The 24,710-nt window shown below is 41.1% G+C and overlaps 1 protein-coding gene across 6 annotated transcripts in view; it reads right to left on the reverse strand.

Moving 5' to 3' along the window:
• Positions 1-24,710, reverse strand: part of myo18ab (myosin XVIIIA b) — a 241,528-nt gene that overhangs the window by 97,144 nt on the left and 119,674 nt on the right. For all 6 annotated transcript variants that reach the window (XM_049576736.1, XM_049576735.1, XM_049576734.1 and 3 more), the window contains one exon: positions 23,031-23,096. In XM_049576736.1, the coding sequence (XP_049432693.1) occupies positions 23,031-23,096 (66 nt within the window). The remainder of the gene's footprint in view (positions 1-23,030; positions 23,097-24,710) is intronic.

A 24,710-nucleotide genomic window follows, 5' to 3' on the forward strand; every position in this document is an offset into this window, starting at 1 on the left:
TATTGTGGCCACATACAACTGCAGACACTGTTCAGTTACAAATATGTTCTAAACCTCCACAAAGACTTTGCACAGTAATGTACAGTACACCCACATGTTAAGCAATTGAGTGTGAAACTTCCTAGGATTTCAAGTGGGTTAAAATCTACTTGAAATCCTGTAGATTTGTAAGAACTATTTTTTTTTATTAAAGAATCTCCTGAGCTCCATGTTGATATGATCAGATTTGAAAACAATGTAGAGTATATACATTATCAACAACTACAGCCAGCTAGTTTCTGTAACCCTGTAAAAACCTGTTCACTGATGGAGCTGCACATACATGTAGCACTGACTGGTAATTGTCCTCTTTTGCACACAGACAAAATCTGTATGGACCTCTGCCCAAATAATAGAGTGCTTAGCCATGGAAACCTGCCAATCCAGCACTTAAAAATATCATAGAGAAGTTTATATCCTCCAAACATTTGCTATGACCAACCAAATCATTTTTTTTGCACATCACAGATCTCTGACATGCAACTGGAATAGCACCCAGGTAGCACTAAATACAGATTCAGTGACCCACAGGGTCCAGGGTTACTAAGTTACAGCCCTGTTGGAGGACTGTTATCAAAATGTTTTGTTGGTTGTCAAAACTATAGATAGCCTGATCTAGATTTGAGCCGTATCTCAGTTGAGTTAGGGCTCATTTATGCTCAGCGTTAGAGACAGAGACTGATGGAGTCTTCTGTCCGTACTCTGCCTTTATTTTGTCTGTATTTTTGCACATATCCTGCAAGTCTACGGACATGGACGAAACAGAGCAGTACCAACAGAGATCGTGGAGGCAGTGTAGTGTATGCAGAAACTTTTGACTCCACCCTCTAGTGCCATCTATTGGCTGTATCTATGCCATCATAAAGGACTGCACAGTCTCATCTTAGGTGTTCCGCACACATGGGCCATTTGACTCAGGTCAACTGATGCCCCAAGCTCAGACTGAACATGCCATGCTGGTAAAAGAAGTAGTCTAGTAGGGATGTGCCGATGCAGTAAGTGAATGTGATAAAAATTTCTGCTATTCTGAAATTGATGTGCATCGCTGCTAAGGAATATGACAGTGGCGTATCCTGCAATGATGGGCATCAAGTTGCAACGAGTGTGCTGGCTTACATGGAAAACAAAGGGTGTGGGTGTTTACAGCTTGCCACTCATGATGCTCTCAGCTTTGGCAGAGATTTTGTGTCACGGAGAGTAAAGATATATAATTTCAAAATAATTCAATGTTTTTGGCATCATGCTACACAGATCATTTGTCAGATGGAGACAAATAAAAGTTGACGGCTCAGCAACATGTTTGTCCTCTATTCATTGTGTCGACACATGACCTTACATTGGAGCCAACTGACAACATGCCAACCTGTTCTTGCTGGCAGCAGGTTACTGTGTAATCCCAGTAAATATGCCACCCAAAAATGTTGCAAATGCAGATTTGCATTTTTGCAATATGTTGTGTTAATTTCGCTCAGAGTTGCTCGATGCTTGTTATTATTTTTATTCTTCTTGTCCAAAGCAACTATCTCTGTGATTTTATAGCCTGATCATTATAGTCTTGTCCAGAACACCCCTGTGCCTTTCATCTCCTTTGCTGATCATTTGGGCAGCAGTAGTGCTTCTTCCTGAATACCAATGAGTGTACAATTTCATTTTTGACTGTAGAGAGTCAAGATGGGCTGACACTGCGCCCTCTGTAAAAGCCTTCATCATAATGCCTCCAACTCCTTTTTGATAATTTGTGTCTGGGGATAGACATTGCCCTGTTCTTCAGCCCTGAATTAGCTGGTAGCTCTTTGTGGAAGTAGATTCATTAAGCAGAATTTGAGTGACACTTTGTCCTTCAGAGAATGTGACTGTTCCAAACTCTGACTGTAATTTTCAAAATTGGCTGAGCAAGGGAGAAAGTACAGCTTAAAGTATGGCCAGAAATTTTTTTGTACTGTGCAATAAGTATTGACCCAGCCTACAAGCATTTTTGAATTTGAATGTATTTAATTGATAGGGATGATGCTATATAACATTCCAACATAGCTTAGATAGAAAATGATAGGTAAAAAATACAAGAAAAGATGTTATAGTGCAGTGTAAGAAACATTAATTTTTGATTTAATAAAAGTTAGTGGCAAAAGAAGTCTTAAGGCTTGATTTGAAAGACCTAAGAGTTGCCGCGGGCCTATAGTTTCTGGGAGTTTGTTTCAGATATATGGTGCACATAAACTGACGATGTTTCCCTGTGTATGGTTTTGACAACCCCAGGTTTCTTTTCAGCACTGTAGCCAGGCTGACTGAGAGTCAAAGCTCTATTGAGCCTTGTATTCCTTTAGCCCTTAGCAGTAATGATTTTATGAGCTTTTTTAATGACAAAATTCTAACTATTAGAGGCAAAATTCATGACCTCCTGCCCTCAGATAGTACCTATCTAACCTCAAACACAGCTGTAAAATCTAATATATATTTAGATTGCTTCTCCCCAATTTCTCTTCAAGAATTGACTGCAGTGATTTCTTCATCCAAATCATCAACGTGTCTCTTAGACCCCATCCCAACTAGGCTACTTAAGGAGGTCTTTCCTTTAGTTAACACTCATATATTAGATATGATCAATATATCCTTATTAACAGGCTATGTACCACAGTCTTTTAAGGTAGCTGTAATTAAACCTCTACTAAAAAAGCCCACCCTGGATCCAGAGGTGTTAGCCAATTATAGACCAATATCTAATCTTCCCTTTATGTCAAAGATCCTTGAGAAAGTAGTCGCAGACCAGCTGTGTGATTTTCTCCAGGATAATAATTTATTTGAGGAATTTCAGTCAGGATTTAGAGTGCATCATAGCACTGAGACAGCTCTAGTTAAAATTACAAATGACCTTCTGATTGCTTCAGACAAAGGACTTGTCTCTGTACTTGTTTTATTAGATCTTAGTGCGTTTGACACAATTGACCATCAAATTCTACTGCAGAGACTGGATCACTTAATTGGCTTAAAAGGTTCAGCACTAAGCTGATTTAAATCTTATTTATCTGATCGTTTTCAATTTGTTGGCGTTACAATGAACCATCCTTACGTACTAAAGTTTGTTTTGGAGTTCCATGAGTTCTGTGCTCGGACCAATCCTGTTTACTCTATATATGCTTCCTTTAGGTAACATCATTAGAAATCACTCTATAAATTTCCATTGTTATGCGGATGATACTCAGTTGTATTTATCAATGAAGCCAGAAGAAAGTAATCAATTAACTAAACTCCATAATTGCCTTAAAGACATAAAAACTTGGATGAGCACCAATTTCCTGATGTTAAATTCAGACAAAACTGAAGTTATTGTTCTTGGCCCCAAACAACTCAGAGATTCTTTATCTGATGACATAGTTTCTCTAGATGGCATTGCTGTGGCCCCTGCCACTACCGTAAGAAACCTCGGAGTAACATTTGATCAGGATTTGTCTTTTAATTCTCATTTAAAGCAAACCTCACGGACTGCATTTTTTCATCTGCGTAATATTGCGAAAATTAGGCCTATCCTGACCCGAAAAGATGCAGAAAAATTGGTCCACGCTTTTGTTACCTCAAGGCTGGATTATTGTAACTCTCTATTATCAGGTAGCTCTAGTAAGTCCTTAAAAACTCTCCAGCTAATTCAGAATGCAGCAGCACGTGTACTAACAGGAACTAAGAAACGCGATCATATCTCTCCTGTTTTAGCTTCTCTGCACTGGCTCCCTGTAAAATCCAGAATTGAATTTAAAATCCTACTGTTAACTTATAAAGCTCTAAATGGTCAAGCTCTGTCATATCTTAGAGAGCTCATAGTGCCATATTATCCCACCAGAACACTGCGCTCTGAGAGCATGGGGTTACTCTTGGTCCCTAAAGTCTCCAAAAGTAGATCAGGAGCCAGAGCCTTCGGCTATCAGGCTCCTCTCCTGTGGAATCATCTTCCTGTTACGGTCCGGGAGGCAGACACCGTCTCCACATTTAAGACTAGACTTAAGACTTTCCTCTTTGATAAAGCTTATAGTTAGGGCTGGCTCAGGCTTGTCCTGTACCAGCCCCTAGTTAGGCTGACTTAGGCCTAGTCTGCCGGAGGACCCCTCTATAATACCCCGGGCCCCTTCTCTCCCTCTCTCTCTCTCTCTCTCTCTCTCTCTCTCTCTCTCTCTCGTATCCTATTACTGCATCTAGCTAACCCGGCCATTCTGGATGTCACTAACTCGGCTTCTTCTCCGGAGCCTTTGTGCTCCACTGTCTCTCAGATTAACTAATATCTGTGATTGCCTGGACAGGCGTGGCGTGTGTGGTTGTGCTGCTGCCGTGGTCCCGCCAGATGCCTCCTGCTGCTGCTGCCATCATTAGTCATTAGTCATACTTCTTCTGTTATTATACACATATGATTATTGTCACACATGTATACTGCCAGGTATTAATACATACTTTCAACATATTGTACCGCAGTAACCAGAACTATAACTATAATATTATTACTTTCATTAATGTTGTTGTAAGATACTGTCATTACCTGCATCTCTCTCTCTCTCAATTCAATTCAATAATCTTTATTGGCATGACTGTAGATTAACAATATTGCCAAAGACATTAAAACTCTCTCTCTCTCTCTCTCTCTCTGTGTCATATGGATTACTGTTAATTTATTATGTTGATCTGTTCTGTGTGACATCTATTGCACGTCTGTCCATCCTGGAAGAGGGATCCCTCCTCAGTTGCTCTTCCTGAGGTTTCTACCGTTTTTTTTTTCCCCGTTAAAGGGATTTTTTTGGGGAGTTTTTCCTTATCCGCTGTGAGGGTCTTAAGGACAGAGGGATGTCGTATGCTGTAAAGCCCTGTGAGGCAAATTGTGATTTGTGATATAAATAAAATTGAAATTGAATTGACTATGGGGGCACAAAGCAGACCGACCCAGAAGATCAAGAGGTATGGATGGTTCATAGTGTAGTAGAAGATCAGAAATGTATTTTGGCCCTAAACCTTACAGTGCTTTATAAACCAACAGTAGTATTTTAAATGGATTCTCTGAGAGACAGGAAGTCAGTGTAAAGACCTCAGAACTAGAGTGATGTAATCCACATTCTTGATCTTAGATCGGAGTCGAGCAGTAGTGTTCTGAATAAGCTGCAGCTGTCTGAATGATTTTTAGGGAGACGTGTAAAGACACTGTTGCAGTAGTCAAGCCTGCTGAAGATAAATGCATGGAAAAGTTTTTTTCCAAATCCAGCTGAGACATAAGTCCTGTAAGTCCTTGAAATATTCTTAAGATGACAGTATGCTGTCTTTGTTACCTTCTTAATGTGACTATTGAATTTTAGGTCTGATTCCATGACTACACCAAGATTTCTGGCTTGGTCTGCGGTTTTTAACATTGCTATTCAAATCTAAGTGCTGACTTCTGATCATTCTTCCTTTGCTCCAAATACTATTACCTCAGTTTTGTCTTTGTTTAATTGGAGAAAATTGTGGCAGATCCAATTGTTGATTTGTTCAATGCATTTAGCCAGAGCTTGTATTGGACCATAGTTCCCTGGTGATACAGTTATGTAAATTTGTGTGTTGTCTGCAACTGTATTAACATATTTTGTGGTTTTTCATAATGTGAGACAGTGGAAACATGTAGATGTTAAACAGAAGAGGCCCCCTAATGGAGCCTTGGGGAACTCTGACTGTTATTTTTGTCCACTCAGATGTATAATTACATATAGACACAAAGTAGTCCCTGTCTTTTTTGTAAGATTTTTGTAAGATTCAAACCAGTTAAGTACGCCAGAAAGTCCCTCCTTATTTTCCAGTCGTTCCAGTAATATTTTGTGGTCGACCTTGTCAAATGCAGTACAGAGATCCAGCAATACTAAGACAGAAATTCTGCCACTGTCTGCGTTTCAGGGGATGTCACTGAAGACGTTTATAAGAGCAGTCTTTGCTGTGGTGAGGTGAGGTAAAAACTTGAACAGAAAACATCAAAACAAACTAAGGCACATACTGGCAATCACACAGCGGTCATCCCAGTCACATAGTGGTTAGCACTGTGTTGGGAAGGTACTTTTAAAATGTAATATATTACATATTACCAGTTACTTTCATTTGAAAGTAATATTAGTGTCTCTGTAGAGTAATGTGTTATTAATTTGACTACTTTTGAGTTACTTTCACCAAAATAACTGCACATAGTTAAGATCATCCCGTCAACTCTTAACCGTCCGTCCAGTTATGGGCTCTCTGTTTGCAGGACCTTCCCATCCAGTAACCTGTTCACATACTGAAGTGTGTGATGAGGGGGGAAGGTGTGGTGACACAGGGCACACTGACCGACCACAGGTCAGTGTATATCCTGGCAGAGCTAACCAGCTAACCAGCTCTGCCAGGAAAGTCAGGGAGTTCAGCGATGCTTAGAGTCACTAGAAGCATGTTCATGCCCCTTAAAAAGAGTTATTACATGGGTACCTACCTTACCTGTGTGTCATAGTCCTGCTGTTGCAATGCTATTAAAGGTGAACATTACTGTCTGTCAGCCCTGAATATCAAATGAAACTGAAAATAGCACAGTCGTCTGCAGGCCCATGTGTTGTTTAGAAAAAAGATAAATCTCTTGTTGATGTCTGATGGCATCATAGATTTGTTTTCTCTGATGACATGTCTTAGGAAAAATGTTCTTGTATATAAAAGCATTTCAAAATGAATGGCTCCTGCTAGTTTCATCCTTGGTGGTGCACTGAAACAGATTTTTTGAAGAAAATGCTTCTACCAGCAAAAATGAACTGTTGGCATTTTGTAGATACTCTGTGACGACTGCTCCTATTGTACAGTGTGACTAGGGTGTAGGATTAGTAAAACAATTTCTAAGGCCCCATCACACCTGCATCGCACTGCACCTGCTTTTTTTTTTAATTAAATGCCACTTGTAAAAAAAAAAACAAAAAAAAAAAACACTTGTTGTGCCTTTTTATTGTTGCCAGACAACCACCCCATCACCTCCATACCCTAACCTTTTCGGGTAATCAATCTACTGTTTATTTTTATTTATTTATTTATTTATTTATTTTAATTGATTTCACAGTAATTAGTAGCTAGTTCCTAAAATGGACAGGCAGAGGGTACTTGCTCTAGCTCTGGCTGAGGGTGAGAGGCTGTCAGCAAATAGTTTGTTGGGCACAGGGAAAAAGAGATCTGTGTGGGTCCATGAAACCCTAAAGAAGAGGGTGGATCACAGGAAGTACCACCAGTTGGTCCAGGAGCTTCGCCTCTATGATGGCCGTTTCCAGCCATATTTTAGGATGACTCAGGGGCAGTTCGACAACCTTTTGTCTATCGTCTGGTCGAGCTGAACAAAAATGAATACTAACTACAGGGAGTCCATTGGTCCTGCCAAGCAACTGAGCACCACCAGTTTCTCCTCCATTGTTTACCAATTGTAAACTTGTTGTCATGACCACGAAGGCGAAGGCCTGCTTTTCAAATAATATGACTGAACAATGGGATAAAAGAGAAGATGACGTGGGGAGCTTTTCCACTCTGAGTTGAAGTTTTTTCAACTCAAGGAGTTCAGAGTGCTTTGGCAAGAAGACCAGGCACCTAGAGCACAGAAACGCAAGGCGCGTAGCAACACAAAAACAGCAAGCAAAAAACTTCATTCTCATTAAAATCAATAACAAAAAGCTGCCTCCAGCTGCTAAAACACTTTCTGTGTGATTGGGGCCTGACCCTACTTTTTCAACTATAATGACTAGCTAGGATGAGAAATGCTCTAAATATGATCTTTCTATAGCATGAATGAGTGGGAGTCCAATATCTCATATTAGAACTATGAGGAAGGCTAGGGGTTGTGTTTAATGACTCAAGGGTATGATGCACTAAGTTAATCCAGAGGCTTTCGATAACTGAAATGCTGGTAAAGCAGCAGCCAGAGGTGTGTGGTCCACCTGTGTTGCTGTTGGAAAAACTAGATTAGGAGGAATATAATTATCAGCAGGTGAAGTGAGGCTGGCTTGGCTTGGAGCATTCCCACCATAAATGTTTCTCCGAAGAGGAGGCTGATAGCCCATATAGCAACTGCACTGCCACTTTATAAAACACACTGTGCAGAGGTTCCCTTTAATTTGTTTAGATTGTCCTCAAGAAAAACTGTGTTATTGTATGTATGCATTTAATTTTAACCTTCAAAAGGTAAAATTAAATGCAAGCATTCACCTGACTCTCTTGCAGGAGGCATGGATAGAGATGCAGTTCAGTCTGTACATTTTGAGCTATTTTATATTTTAAAATCTCACGTCATCATTGCTAATACAGTGTTTCTGTCCAGGATAATAGGATTTCACCTAGTAATGGAAAGGGCTGAGTATCAAATGTTAAATTTGTAATTCTGTTTACTTCTTCCGCTATCAGATTCCTGATTTAAATAAAAATGTTGTCAATATTGTCGGTGAAGATTCTCAGTCATCCAGGTCATGGTAATCGTAAGTTCTAATATCGTAGGCAACTGGGCTTGCTTGGGTTTCTTGAAGACGATTCGCTTCTCTCATCCAAGAAGCTTCTTCATTTCTAAATGACTGGTATGAAGTTGCAGGCGATACCCTGTGTGGCTGGGAACCCTTGCAGAGTCGTAGGGGTCACATGTGAGCTCTTAGTTTCAGAGTTGTCACAATGTGACTCACAATGTGAGTCGTTGACTCACCTGGCCACCATGCAAGTCGACAACTCTGAAACTAAGAGCTCACGTGACCCCTACGACTCTGCAAGGGTTCCCACCTACACAGGGCTTATAGCCTGCAACATCGTACCAGTCATTCAGAACTGAAGAAGCTTCTTGGATGAGAGGCGAAACGTCTTCAAGAAACGCAAGCAAGTCCAGTTGCCAATGATATTAGCACTTACGGTTTGTCAATATTGTCATTGCCATTTATTTGAATTTCCTTTTAGTCTTTTTTAAAGTTATCTTATTCTTCTTACTCCTGTAGCTTCTTGCATTAAGACATTCAACATGGATTCATCCTCGAATCACAGCTACATCTGGATCTACTGTTGTGGTTGCCCTGCTGCTGTGCTCCTACCTGTTGCCTACTACTACTGCTATTATTATTAGTCATACTCCGACTATTTTATACACATACACATATGATTATTATTGTCGTATACATATACTATCATATATTAATATATACATATATATACTACCAAAATTATTTATTTATTTATTATTACTGAAATTAACGTTATTGTAGCTATTGTCATTACTGTTTGCGGCGCATCTCTCCCTGTCTGCAGCACTGTATGGGACGAGTAACACCCTGCAGCTACCCTTCAGCGGTCTCACGGAAGAGTTCATGGTGGCACACACAAAAGAAGCCTGACAGTACAGGAATTCCAGTGACTGTAAGGTGTCATCAGCTGGCATTGAGGTGAGGACAGGAAGGAAATGGAAGGCAGAGAAGGCAGTGGAGGTGGCAGAGTCACGCTTAAAGCAAAAGGCACTGGTGGGGGCCTTAGCAACAGGAAGAGCAGGCTTGGGCTACTTCCCAAAGACCCAGGTCAGCAAGGCGTGGGGCAAGGAGAGACACCAGCTACTCCAGGAAGAGGTCCTGGCAGGTGTGGAGGATAAGCGAGTGAGCAGGGCAGTGGGACACTGGCTGCATGGGGCGTGTACAAGGTGGGAGAGCACGTTGCAGCGCAAGGTCACCTGGTCTAACATCATGCAGGCAGACTTCCATTGCGTCCTGTTCCTTGTGCAAGCAGTTTATGATGCCCTGCCAAGCCCAGCATACCTCCATGTCTGGGAGAAGAGTGAGACACCTTCCTTCCTCCTTTGCTCCCGAAGAGGCTCCTTAGAACACCTCCTCAGCAACTGCCCAAAGGACCTGGCTGATGGCTGCTATCATTGGCGCCATGACCACGTGCTCAAAGCAGTTGCTGAGAGCATAGCCTTAGCCATCAGCTCCAGCAAACACCATCATATCCTAAGAGAGCAATCCCCTTCATCAAAGCTGGAGAGAAACCCTGAGCACGTCCACAGACAACAACAGGCCTCCTCCACACAGCCCCTGATTGGCAGCTGCAGGTCGTCCTGGGAAAGCAGCTGAAGTTCCCCCAGCACATCGCAACAACATCCCTCAGGCCCTGACATGATCATCACCTCTGAGGCTTCAAAACATCTGATCATGCTCATGGTGCCCTGGAAAGAGCAGATTGAGGAAGCCAATGAGAGGAAATGCACAAAGTACCAGGAACTGGTGGAGGAGTGCAGGGGCAGGGGCTGGAGGACATTCTACGAGCCCATAGAAGTTGGCTGTAGAGGCTTTGCAGGATGTTCACTCTGCAAAGTCCTCGGCCGACTGGGTGTCACAGGGGCAGCCAAGAAGAGGGCAATCCAATCTGCAAGTGAAGCCGCAGAGAAAGCCACAACGTGCCTTTGGATTAAGAGGGCTGACCCGTGGATTGCTGCTGGGGCACAAATCGGGGCCTGATCACCCCGGCTGAGTCGTCTGGGTGAGGGTGTCTGATGTTGCGAGACCTGAAACACCCAATGACCCCAGGATACATCACTCAGGATGCGTCCCAGTGCATCCGGGAGATGTTTCTTGCATAGTCCCTCTCATACATTTATTATGTTGATCTGTTTTGTCCACATGACCTCCATTGCACATCCATCGTCCATCATGGAAGAGGGATCCCTGCTCAGTTGCTCTTCATGAGGATTCTACCATTTTCTTTTCCTGGAGAGTTTTTCCTTATCCACTGTAAGGGTCCAAGGACAGAGAGATGTAGTATGCTGTAAAGCCCTCTGAGGCAAATTCGTATTTGTGGTATTGGGCTTTATACATAAACTTAAATTGAATTAAACATTTGAGAACATCTACTTACGTAATTTATTTCAAAAATGTATCTGGCAGGAATGTTTTATATATTTTCTAAAGAAAGAATTGTCAGTATAGAAACTCAGGTGACATACTGGCACTCTTGTTATGCCTAGTAAGGAGGCTGGGTATTTTGTTGTATAAATTACAGTCAGTGAATAACAAATGACTGCTGTGGGCAGATGATGTCAAACTAGCCTGGGAGGAGATAACACATCTGGCTAACATGAACTGCTGTGCTCATTGGAGACCTATTTGTCAGCACTGGGATGGTTTAATGATATCAGGCAGAGAGCCACATACAAGTTGGCAGTGAACCACAGGGGCAGTTTGGCAGTAAGAGGGGGGTCATCTGCCAGCTTGGAGAAGATGCAGCCACCTGCACAGTCTACACTTCATGTGTCATAGATGACACTTTTATTTTGCATGCTAATCATTCCCACAACAAAACTCAGGTATACACTGTTGAGTGTTGTAAATCTAAACTGCAAAACAAGCCAGACTTGCCTAACCCTAATTGTAACTGCATTCATCCTCATGATTATGCTGTTGCTTTCTTTCTTCTGAATATTTATATTTGCGAGGTTTCTATCTGACTTATGTGATATGACTTTTTTTTTTTTAAGTAAAAAGTAAATCATTTACATATTGTCCACTTTTTAAAAACATCTGCATAATACAGTATATGGTTTCAACTGCCAGACAAACATGGCAGGTACCTATTGTATGAGAAGATGTGACTGATGCAATATCACTAAACACTATGCTAGTGTATTAATCATATGGTACTCTCCACTTTGATGTAGCTTATTTATTCATTATTCAAAATGATTCCCACGCTGTATGAAGTACACAGTATAATTAGTTGGAGTAAGTGGCCCAATGTGTGGGTTGGTGGCACTTTGCCTTCAGTGTGGGTTGGCTGGACCTATGTGTGTCTCGTCTGCCAGTAAAAATAATGTGAAACAAGAGGTATTAGTAATATTAGTGATATGAACAGCACAGAGCAAAAAAAAAAGTTCTGATTTGAAACTTTTTCTGAACTTGGGAAAAGTAGTGGGCCAAGTATAGACTGACACACACCAACACTAAGGCAAGGTTAAACTCCCTGCAATATCTGCCAAGAAGCCTCTCTAATTGACAGCTCAAGGCGCTCACTGCTCTTTATTCCACAGACATTCACAGATCTAATTAACAAAACCATCAGCCTGTCTTTTTCCTTGTGATTAGCTGTTTTTTTATCTCAAAGAGTTGGAGTCTGGCAGTGTCTGACTGCTGCTTGGCAAGGGTCACAGACACAGAGAACCACAACGATCAGCTCCTCCCCATAAAAAGAAAAAGATTAAGAACAAAACACACCAGGACTACTGAAGGTGAGAATGGAAGTGTGAAGACTCGCCACGGCAGAGGAACAAAACAGCACTGACTTCTTGATGCCCACCACACCTTTTGCTAGGGAAGCAGTGAACAGAAAGGAAGACGGAAATCTAATTGTCTGTTTGAAGGTCTAATTAATAAGATTTTTATAAAGACAGACCATTTTTAAAAAATAATACATCCACAGAGATTTTAAAAAGGGGTACAATAAAATGCTTTTCATAATAAAAAATAAATAAATAAAAATCATGACAATGAATTGATTATTTTAAAAAAAATGTTGGGTCTAAAATGAATGTTTTACTTATATTTGTGTAAGATGTCAAATGTTTGGCTACCCTTTCTGACAAGGCTTGTGAGCCAATAGTATAACAATACTGATGTCATATGGTGTCTCGGTGTGTTCAGCGATCAAGAGTCAATTGCCATTTAATGAAGAAAAAAATGGGTTAAGTTTGACGGTAAGTGCCTGTATGGCATCCTTAGGTGTCAGGCTTCAGCGTCAGACCTTAGATGAAAAGGCATAAGGTCTCAGGAAAACTTCTGTCAGACGTCACACTAAACGGCCTCAGAAAAAAAGTCATCGAACCAAAAGGCCTCAGAAAAAAAGTTGTCAGACTAAACAGCCTCAGAAAAATCAGAAAAGTCTCATATAAAAACGCACGTCAAACCATCCCCCTCTTGTGTTTAACTGCAGACACTTAAGGGTGAAATAGTGTTACCTACATTATATTTTTGGTCTGTTTTAGCTTATGAACATGAATTTCATACATGTAACAATGTCTCTGGCTAAAAAAAAAAAACCTGGGCATGCAAATCTCGGCAGGTCCAAACTCAGCTCTGCCGAATAATGCATGCAGGCTGTAATTATATTTCAGGAGGTCTGTGAATCAAATGGTTTTCCCAGATCATATTCTGGGTCCTTTTGGCTCAACAGTGTGAATTTCATTCATTTAATAATGACCTAAGCATAAATAACAGGGGATGCATTATTCGGCAGCAGCAATCAGTTCTGCCGAAAAATGCATGCACCACTTAACACCCTCATGAAACTTCAAATCAAACGTTTGATAGGAACACCATCATGGCTTTATCAGCACATAGCGTACTTTATTTGATGGGCCTTGACAGTTCGAATGACTCCCTACATTAATTTTCCGCATTTAAAAACCTTGTTTTCGTAGAGCTATCTGAAATCCCATGCTTAAAAATGCAGCCACACACAAAATAGTGAAGAGTTGGTTGTAACACTTGCCAAAGTAATAACTGTCCACAAACCATAAATGTAATAAAAATCTGCAGCATTTAATGTAATAAACCCACAAATGAATAATTTTCCACAAACCTAATAGCTGCTGCCTACTACAAATGTAACACGTAATTTCCCACAAATGTAATAACTATTATGTTTGCAGGAATTTATTATGTTTGTGGGGAAGTGAAAATCTTTATTGTAATAACTTCCCACAAATGTAATAATACAATGAATAATGGTGGTTGTGGTTGTTGTTTGTTTGTTTGCCTATACACCTACTACTACTACTGACCATGGGTGTAAAATCCAGCTGCTGACTCTCCGCTCCGCAGTAAAGTTACATTTCAGGGGGGACCAGGCAACTTTCCCCTTTCAGTAAACACAGATTAGCGGTACCACTAAACAGTTGCAATGTCTCTATGCATGGACTGTGAGGACAGTTGCATTTATCTCATCGACGGAAAATCACATCATCTGCTATATGTGACGTACATGCCCTTATTTGGATAACACATCCTGGTATTCCCCACACACGGGAAGATGTTTTAAGTAGGGGGGGGCTGCCAACTGAATGAATGAGTGACATCATTGTATTTTTTTTTCCTGCTGTATGGCGCATCGCACATCGCCACTCACTAGGCTGCCGACTGACTGCCATAAGCTACACACAAATAAAACCTTAAGAAGTTCTAACAAATGTAAATTTTATTACATTTTTTCCATAAGGAGGCCAACAGTAGAATTCACCTCATGACAACTGCAGACAAGAACTACCGTAGTTTGAGCACTGTCCTTGGTGCTGAAGATGTCCCTGAGCCTGTTACAGGCAGCGGTTATAACAAAATCACTTTAAGCGCTGTCCTTGGTACTGAAGATGCAAAAACAAACAAATGTCTATACTCAAAAACTCACTACCTCTGACACGACGAACCAAGACAGTGTACACAGATAAAAAAAACAACATCAGCAGAAAAACAGAAGTCCTGCAAACCAACAGCAAGTGGCGATCACCATGGCCAAATAATGTTGCATATCTGTAACTAGAAAAGCACTCGGAGAGTGCAGATCTCCGCCAAGCAGCTCGGATTTCCCGGCATTTTATTATTTTATCCACTTCGCTTCAACCAATCGCCACCAAAATTTTATCATCTGTTCCTTGTCCCATTATCAACCTTTCCTGAAAATTTCATCAAAATCCGTTCAAGTTATTTTGCAGACAAACAAACAGACAAACAGACCAATGCCAACGAAAACATAACCTCCTTGGCAGAGGTAATAAAGAAATAAAAACAAGACAGCTGTTGGCAACTAACGCTGTTGCTGCTGCAGCTACTATTAGGCTACTACTGTTATCCAAACTAAATTAAAGGAAGCAAAGATTGTTTAACCTATAATTCTGCATTATGTTGTCTTCTTTCCACAGCAAATAAATTACTTCCTTTTAACGAATGGCTCAGAGAAATGCCGTCTAGCAAAGTTAAATATTTTCACCACCATTTTAGTTATGAAATAGCCTTACATATGATATTCAAGGTGCATGCACACACAAGCAGGATGTCACACACTAAAACGTGACTGCAATTAATAAACAAGCAGTAAATGCACAGTGGGGGTTATGTGTTTTCTGTATCAGCGTGACACGCTGTGTTAATTGAGTGAATCATCCGGGCCGGATGCGTGTTAATTTGAGTTTGATTTAATTTAGGAAGACAGTGAGGGAAATGTCAGATGAAGCAATTAAATGCAGCCAGTTTATCTATTACAGAAGAAATAATGTCAGCTGGGGGCCAGCAGGGGGAACTACTAAGCAGGGCACATAACTCCTTGAGATCAGGTGGAGAGATCCACTTCCTGTCAGGAGAAATCCAGGAAGAGGAAGTATTTAAGTGTGGGAGTGGCCTATTGGAATCCATTTTGTTTGAGGCCATGCGGCAAGGTGAGTGTGCTTGCTGATCCTGTAAGTTCATTTAGCTCCTTTAACTTTAGCTTATATTGTAGTTATGCTATGTAGTGTGTGAAATAGAGTGTGGTGAATGTGACAGGAAAGCTAGTATCAGCATTGCTTCTGCCTGGAGCTCGCATGTATGGAGCCTGGGTTTGGTTGAAGATGGCAGTGCTGTTTGGGCTGAGAAAGCCATGCGTAAGTAAGGAGGAAATCCAGGAAGAGGAAGGTTATTTAAGTGTGGGAGTGGCCTATCTGAATCCATTTTGTTTGAGACCATGCTGCAAAGTGAGTGTGTTTGCTGATCCTGTGAGTTCATTTATCTCCTTTAACTTTAGCTTACATTGTAGTTATGCTATGTAGCGTGTGAAATAGAGTATGGTGAATGTGCTAGTAAAGGTAGTATCAGCATTGCTTCTGCCTGGAGCTCACATAAACGGAGCCTGGGTTTGGTTGAAGGTGGCAGTGCTGTTTGGGCTGAGATCACTGTCTAGCCTCCTGGAGGTGTCATTGTTGTGAGGGCTCGTCTTGGGGAGGTAGACTGTACAGCCTAACCCGGCGGGGGAGTGTGATAGCCCAACAAGGCTTTCTTCCCTGGGTCTACCTCCTCTGTGGTAGTATAGGTAAGGTAAAGGAGGTTGTTCGGTTAGTGTGGGGAGCAGTGAGACCTGGCATTAGGGGAGTGTCTCTGGGACGCCAGAGATCACTGTCTAGCCTCCTGGAGGTGTCGTGGGACCAACTAGACGAAACACCGGTGAAAGGAGGTTCCCACCCGATGACCCCAAAGACATGTTAGTTATCACTGCTCACTGGTCTGTATAGTTAAGCCTTGCCATAATAGCTTGTCGTAGGGCTTAGGAGGTTATTCACTGAGTGCTGATCCTTTTTTTTTATTTATTTATTTATTTATTTTTAGAGCACAAACTTCTTGTGTTTATTTGAATTACACTAAAGTTGTTGAGTTAAACTAACCATACGAGTCCTTTTAGTTTTTATACAATTTATTGCTGCATTTTGAAAGCAAAAAGAGTTAAGTTTTTTGGGGTTATGTTATATCAGGGGTTTCAGCTTGGCACCGTGAACCTGTGCCTCCCGTGACCTGTGACCTGTAAAAGTAGCGTTGTGACATAAGCCTCAGTTTCTGTTGTTGGCAAATTGTTACAAGCGGATGAATTTGCTGGTCAAGGCTAGGCAAAACGTTAGTACAGGTGAGATGACAGACAGATGGATGGTTTGTCTCTAACAAAATACTTTCTGTAGATGTGCTGCAAGAATGGATTAATGCTTAATATACATGTGCAGCCAGAGCGCATTACGCTGTCAATAGGCTTTATGTGTGGGGAATACCAGGATGTGCTATCCAAATAAAGGCATGTACATCACATATAGCTGATGGATGTGATTTCCCGTCAATGAGATAAACGCTACTGTCCTCACAGTCCGTGCCGGCACAGTGAGAGAGAAATGCACAGACTGCTTCATGTTGGAAGTGGACTAACTGGCTGGCCACCCCCTGGTAGCGCCGGGGGATCCGTTGTGTGATAGCGGAGTGGAGAGTCAGCAGCTGGATTTTGCACCCACGGTCAGTAGTAGTAGAAGGTGTATAGACAAACAAACAAACAACCACAACGACCATTATTCATTATATTATTACATTTGTGGGAAGTTATTACAATAAAGATTTTCACTTCCCCACAAACGTGATAAATCCCTGCAAACGCAATAGTTACTACATTTATGGGAAATCGCATGTTAGGTTTGTAGTAGGCAGCGGCTATTAGGTATGTGGAAAATTCATTACATTTGTGGGTTTATTACATTAAATGCTGCAGATTTTTATCACGTTTGTGGTTTATTACGTTTGTGGGCATTATTATATTGGCGGGCGTTACAGTTGGCATTAAGAAATAATGAGAGATTAATCAAGCAGACTATTCAGACCAATCGAGGAAACGTTACCGATTCTAATGAAACATTGATGACGCTAAACATTAAAAAACTAGACTTGAGATCAGTGATCATCACTGATGAACCTGACAAAGAAGATTATTTCGTTTTTAAACAGTATGTTTTCTTAAAAATCAAGACAGTAGCTTTCCTTTCAGCTGTGCGCATGCTCCCACGAGGTGCATGCAGTTCTCGGCAGGCATGCAGATCTCGGCATAACACCGGCCATGCTCCTAGCATAAGAAATACGGAGGTTTCACCAATACTGGCATTGGTTTTAAAGGAAATATCAGCAAATTTATGGATAAACTGTTCAGAGATCACAAAGATCATTCATAGTTTTCAGTGACATGACCCGTGCAGCTGGAGGGCAAAACAGCGGTTCAATGACACGACCTTTTTTTCCTCGCCACTGTATTTCAGTCACTGAAAACAGTCCCTGTCTGGAGGATCCCTCGCCTAAAAGCCCAGATCAAAGCTTTAAAACTACAGCTGTCATTTGGGAGGTGAAGGCAGGGTTTCCCCCGTCATTATAACACTCTAAATACTATAAAAACTCCACATATCCTCTGAATAACATCTCTAGCTATATCGCCGCCGCCGCCACCACAGCAACAACAACAACCTCCCTCGTCCAACAGTCCGTTTTTATATGAGACTGATTTTTCTGAGGCAGATTTTTCAGTGCCTTTTGGTCTGACGTCTTTTTTCCTGACACCTTTTGATCCCATGAATTTTTTTCTGAGACTGTTCAGTCTGACGACTTTTTTTCTGACACCTTTTGATCCAATGACTTTTTTCTGAGTCCGTTTGTCTGACGACTTTTTTTCTGACGCCTTTTGGTCTGATGGCTTTTTTTTCTGAGACTGTTTTGTCTGACGACTTTTTTCTGAGGCCGTTTAGTGTGACATCTGACAGAGGTTTTCCTTTATGCCTTTTCATCTAAGATCTGACACTGAAGCCTGACACCTGAGGATGTCCCAAAATGTATGCTGTACGCCTGGCTTACTGCTGTACCAATTCCAAGTGCTCAGTGACAAGAGGAGGAGCAAAACCAGGATGGACACTGGTTCAACTTTCGTTGTTGGAGTCCGGTAAAGGAGTTTCAAGTGAGGTCACTACTTTTCTTCTTGACTGGTAAGCTAAAGCTAAGTTTACTAATGGTTTTAGCTGAGGTCCAGCACTCGAGGTCTGATTCCAGACAGTCTTGAGTCGCTGCAGGATCAGCAAAATCTCTGTTGCTGCCATTGCACAGGTTAGGCCTAGTTCACATTACACAATTTTCACCCTGATTTTGCGTTGCAGAGACTATGATAATCTTTTGAGTGTTCATGACTGGCGATGTGTGTTTCTGTCAGTGGGAGTCTCGCCAACTGCGTTACGACCTGTGTGCACACCACAAGATTTCTCCACCAAGCCCTCGTCGACAGAGCCCCAGATAACGTGGCGATGTCACCAAACTTGGAGACGACACATCGTAAAGGCATGGATACTCCTCTCAGTTTTGAATCAGATCTGCCTCCAGGGCCTGGGTCCAAACACCTTGGCTCCCTGTGATCCTGTGGACGCCGCCACTGTTGTTGTTGCCTGCCAGCTTGTCAGTGTTGTCAGATCTTGGGAGAGAAACAAGCAACCAGGGCTATGGAAACAAGCCCAAAAGAAGCGACTATCATGTGTTTAAATAACTTATTAGACGGATATATATATAGAGAAAGGTGACGTTTAGAGAGCAAGCCCAAATAAGCAACTCCACTTTAGAAACAAGCCCAAAGTCGTGGCTAATAAGCAGACCTGGCAAGTGGTAACCCTGCCGGCTTGTCGTCCTCACATTTCTTCCGTCCTCCTGAGTGCTGATGTGGGATGTATCCTGCCTCTCATTGGCTGATGCTCTTTGTCAGTCATGTCATACTTCTCCATTTTCTAGCATGCCAGATATCCAGTCCCAGTCTCAGACAAGGGGGCAACTTTCTTGTAGGTTTGTTCACACATGAGGACTCGTCGTGGCAGACTAGCTGCCAACTCACCTCCAACTCAGGGTGGCTCTCAAGATCCTCTGCGACGTCAACATCGTGGTGAAAATCGTGTAATGTGAACTAGGTGCTGAAGGACCATCTCAAGAACCGCCTTCCTCCAGGGTGAATAATCAGTTTAACGTCTGCCCAATTAGAACAAGCTAACACAGAGGCAGTGGCTAACATCCAAAACTGAGCTGTTAAATAGTCCCAGCAAACTCACACTGACCTCGAAATGGCTCAACCCTGTCAATAAACCTATTAATAACGGTTAGGTAATGATAGTCATGTGAGCTCTGTCATTTTGTGAGGCATTTCATGATAAACAGAGTGTGAGAATGAGAACTGGACTTGAGAATAATGTTACAATGGGCTGATACCAGAAATCAAGGGTGAATAAAGTAATGGAATTTACCCAATTGATGTAACAAAAAAAAAAAAATAAAAAAATCCTTGCCTGCAGCTTAAATCAGTAGCCTCTTTTCCTCTCAAATATGATGAGTGATAAAACAGAGAAGGGTGGAACTCTTTCCAATGACAAGGTTAGCTAAAGCTAGCTAGCCATATCCGAAGATTACCTTAGGTTATGTTACATAATTCTTTAAACTACCACACAAAATAACCGGTATCTAGTAGCTAATGTTGTAGATAGCACTTTTAATTGAAAATGTCTCTGAGAGAAAAGAAGCTGGGACTTGAAGCCTTTCTCCTTGATGGCAAAAGAAGCAACTGTCAAAAAATGTCTGGTCAGGCCAGGATGCCCATGACCTTGACCTTTGACTATAACATTCTTATCAGTCTTCAGTATTCTTCAGTCCAAGTGGACTTTGTGTCAAATTTGAAGAAATTCAAATTTGAAGAAATTCTCTCACAGTGTTCTTGAGATATCATGCTCACACACAAAAAAAAGAGATGCAAGGTCACTGTGACCTTGACCACTGACCACCAAAGTCTAATCAGTTCATTAGTAAGTCCAAGTGAACTTTTGTGCCGAATTTGAAGGAATTCCCTCAAGGCCTTCTTGAGATATCACCTTCATGAGAATGAGACAGACAAGGTCACAGTAATCTTGACCTTTGACCACCAAAAACGAATGAGTTAATAACTGAGTCCAAGTGGACATTTGTGCTAAATTTGAAGAAATTATTTTGAGGTGTTTTTGATATTCGTGTTCACAAGAATGAGACGGATGGATGGAGGGATGGAGGGATGGAGAGACAGACAGATGGACAAGTTGAAAACATAATGCCTCTGGCCACAGCTATTGCTGATGTGGAGGGATAAAAAAAACAAAAACTTTGGGGGGGATGGCCATTCCTATAAATGGTTTGTTGTAAATTTAAGGACAGAATTTGTACCTGAGCTGTGAGTATGTATGCACTGGTGCCAATTTTCGACAACATCTACAGTTGAAGTTTAAGGTTCAATAAATTATTCAACTAGGGTAGTAGTTGACGTTGTGTGGGGAAAAGACTTGGGTTTATGGTTAATGCAGATATTATTTCCAGTGGCTTCTATGTTGCTTGTTTTTTGTTTGTTTACATGCACAGTCAGGTCAAGCTACGGAAATAGCTTGACTAGGCCATTTAATTGAAAGAAACAATCGACAAATATTGCTATGGTTAGCTAGCTGCAAATTGGTAAATGGTGGACAACTTTACAGCTTTGTACATTTTGTCTGTCCACTAATGCACGGCTCTGGATGTAAATTTCGCCACGTTGTGACCAGCTTCTTCTTCTGTTACGCATTTAAGGCAATTCGACTTATGGGTCACAGCCCGGGGCAGAAATTGTGGCACAAATGCGCAGAGCGCCCAGGCCAGTTTGGGTCCTATTGACTGCATACAGTATATGCAGGAGTAATTCGACTCCCTATCACATTATCTGGGTGTGTTATTCCGACTTTGAGAAATTCGTTTTAATATGATATCAGTTGCACTAACATGTTTACATGCATTTTAAAAGTTGGGTTTTAGTCGGACTTACACAATAAATTTCTCTAAGGTCATGTAAACATACTGACTGAAACTCAACGCTTCCTGAACATGTTTGACATTAAAATCAACAGCTAAGTGAGGTATCATATTCTTGGAGATGCTGTCTGTGCAGGAAGTATCTCAAAACAGAACGTTAAGGTGGCAAAGAAAATATGACTTGTAAGCCATGAATTAGTATTATGGGGGAAGTGTTGAGTTTATGATCGCAGCAAAGAGCATCACCAGAAAATTAAAAGCACAGTAGGGCTGTACCCAAATATTCGGATATTTGAATATTCGTTTCTATGGCTAGGTATTCATTATGAAAATTTGGTATTCGATATTCGTTTTTTTATTTACTTTGGTTTTTTTTACATATTTTTTTGATGCTAAATGTAATCTTTTCATTGTTGGTGAATGTAGGTTATCAATAAAAATCAAAACTTTTAAATTGCATTGTTAAAAATGTGAAAATATAGTATCGCCTACCAATGGAGCTTGTGCGCACGGCACGCTTGAGCGCATCCATCTGAGGCTGTGGATCAATGCCAAGTTTTACCACTTTATCACTATTCCCTCTAACTTGTAGCTGTTTTTTCATTATCTTTTGAATTTAATATGAATTATGGAACCGTTTTTGTCAATGTATGTTTCCCCCTTTTTGTACAATAAATTATTGTTTAAAGTTTCAACAAGTTTCTTTTGGAGAGCGTGACACAAGTGTGTTTTGAAAACAACCGTGGACTGTCTCCTGCTCAACGCATCAGTACCTTCGGATGCCATGACAGTAATAGATTATAGATTAATAGATTATAATAATAATGTCAAAATATCATTTACAGACCGATTTAACAGACGATCACTCCTTCCCGACCTGCAGGTCCATTTGCTGGTCCCGCGGGTTACGGGTCGACCCGCGCATCACTACTCAGCTCAGTCTATAAAGGCTGTACACAACAGTAAGGATATAGACATTATATTCTATTCAGGCCGGCAGAACCAGCAGCACATCAGCTCTACAGTGCACAGCACTGCTGATTAACCATTTCGTTGCAGCACAGAGTGTCTGCCAGCAACCAATTACTTGCAGAGGCTTCCTACAACTTGTTTCAGCGGTTCCGATTTAATCAGAAGACAAATTAAACAGGATGACTAGCCAATGTGAAAATCAAAAGAAAGCATAGAATAATGTACTGAAGGAGACTGTTGTGCCATCACACTTTTTTGTGGTTTGAGAGCAAAGATCCGGTTGCCGCTGTGCAAAACTCCGCAATACAATTAGGTCCGAAAAAACCCCGGAGTCACACCCCCCCGCGCAAAAAAATAATCAAATATTTGTTATAAATTCTGCCGAAGGTCCGAAAGTTAAAAAATGGTATTCGGGACAGCCCTAAAGCACAGCAGTATAAGACAATGGGAGATGTCTTACACATATATGATAAAAACATACTTACAGTAACAAGGCCTTTTTCTAATATACACCTGTTTCAAATAAGGGTGTCCCTCTGCAGTTAGTGAGGTTAATATAAGCTCTGGTCAATATCTGAGAAGTTACAGCATTATGGTAACAGTCCCTCTAAGTATAATCAGAAGAGTGTGCATGGGCATGTGTGCAACTCCACTCACCCTGCTCAGTCCCATGTGGTAGCTGCTCTTCTCCAGCTCCAAGGACTCCAGCAGCTCCTCCACTGCCTGGAAACCAGCAGAACAAACAGTCAACATACAGATAAACAAAAATAACCCTGCTTTGTTCTGGGCCTTTCCCCGAAGCGATCACATGACCTGTTTGCCCAAAGGATGCTCGTTTGGTGTTGGTGTAGCAACAAACAGCATTCCCCGTTGACACCAGCTAACACAAACACACACACACACACACACACACACACACACACACACATACACACACACACCCCTCCCCCTGATCTGCCTCGAGGGATAAAACAAGTCAGACAGAGAAGCTTCTCAGGTCCCTTTTCTGTCAGTTTTCATCTATCGAGTTAACTCAGCCTTTAGAAGACAAACTGCAGACTGGTTGTTGGGGCCAACTCAGGTTGGTTTTGAAGTCTGATGTTGGGAATAAAGATTAAGAATATCAATATCTGAATAACAGATGTTATAACTGGGCTATAGAGAGGAAAATGACAAATGCTTACTTCCCACAAGGGGCCTGCTGATTATATTCCACAACATGAAAGTGCTAAATTTGGCTATCCTTAGGTAGTAAGGCTAAAACTGTAGAGTGTGTCCTGGGGTGGTGCTACAGGAAAGGCCAAGGGATATTTAAATCACAGAATTGTAAAGGTATACTATGCAGGAATTGTTATTGTAAGTTATTGTTTGAAAACAGTATTGCCAGCAAAAGTGAGAGCCAACCTTGTATTCACGATAGTTTTTTGTTGCTGAGTCAGCAATTTTCATTGCTCCCTCTTGGATGTGAGCGGCTTACTATCTAGCACGTGGTCACTACCTTTTTCACAACCTCACCTACGTGCTGTGCCCAGGAACATCCCGAACACAACAAAATACAAAGATAATAAGAAAATACAGTTGTGCAGAGTCTCTGCAGGTGTACGCACCACCATAAACTAAGAGTGGATCATACATGATGATTGAGAGGAATTGTTTTGGTATAAGTCGATACATCTATTTTTAAGAAAATCCTGAATAGTATAGCTTCAGGATTTGTTTAGCAACACTTGTGGTTATTAGTGGTAATAGTAAATGTGTGCTACAGCACAACAGAGAAGGGAATGATAACAATAAACATAATTACAAGAGACAACAAAAAGATACCATGTAAATAAATAGCCTGCTTTCTGACTTAAGGCAGAAGCACAAATATCAAGGAAAAATGACCAAATTAATGAAATATCAAAGTCTTCAAATCAGGCAAAAGAAAACCCTCTGCTTCTAAAATGCTCCTAGTGTGATATATATATATATATATATATATATGACTCCAAGCAGAGGATGGAACAAAAATAGAGATGTACCGATACCACGTTTTCCTTCGCGATACCGAGTACCGATATGATACCAGCGTGTAAAATAAAAATGAATGGGATATGAATTGTTGTATGTCTCAACTCCTAAAACTCTATAAAATACTAAGAAATAAATACATAATAGTAGAATGAATGCCATAAAACTTTTTTTTTATTATTATCCAGTGTTGACACAGATCAAGACACAGGTTAAAGTGCAGCCACACAATTTGGTAAAAAAAAATAAAAAAAAAAAATCACCAGATGACTTAAAGTAAGAAAATTAAAAAAAATAGTTGCAGGGCTTTTACTGACCGTAACT

The sequence above is a fragment of the Epinephelus fuscoguttatus genome, linkage group LG5, assembly GCF_011397635.1.
Source record: "Epinephelus fuscoguttatus linkage group LG5, E.fuscoguttatus.final_Chr_v1".
Classification (NCBI taxonomy): Eukaryota; Metazoa; Chordata; class Actinopteri; order Perciformes; family Serranidae; genus Epinephelus; species Epinephelus fuscoguttatus.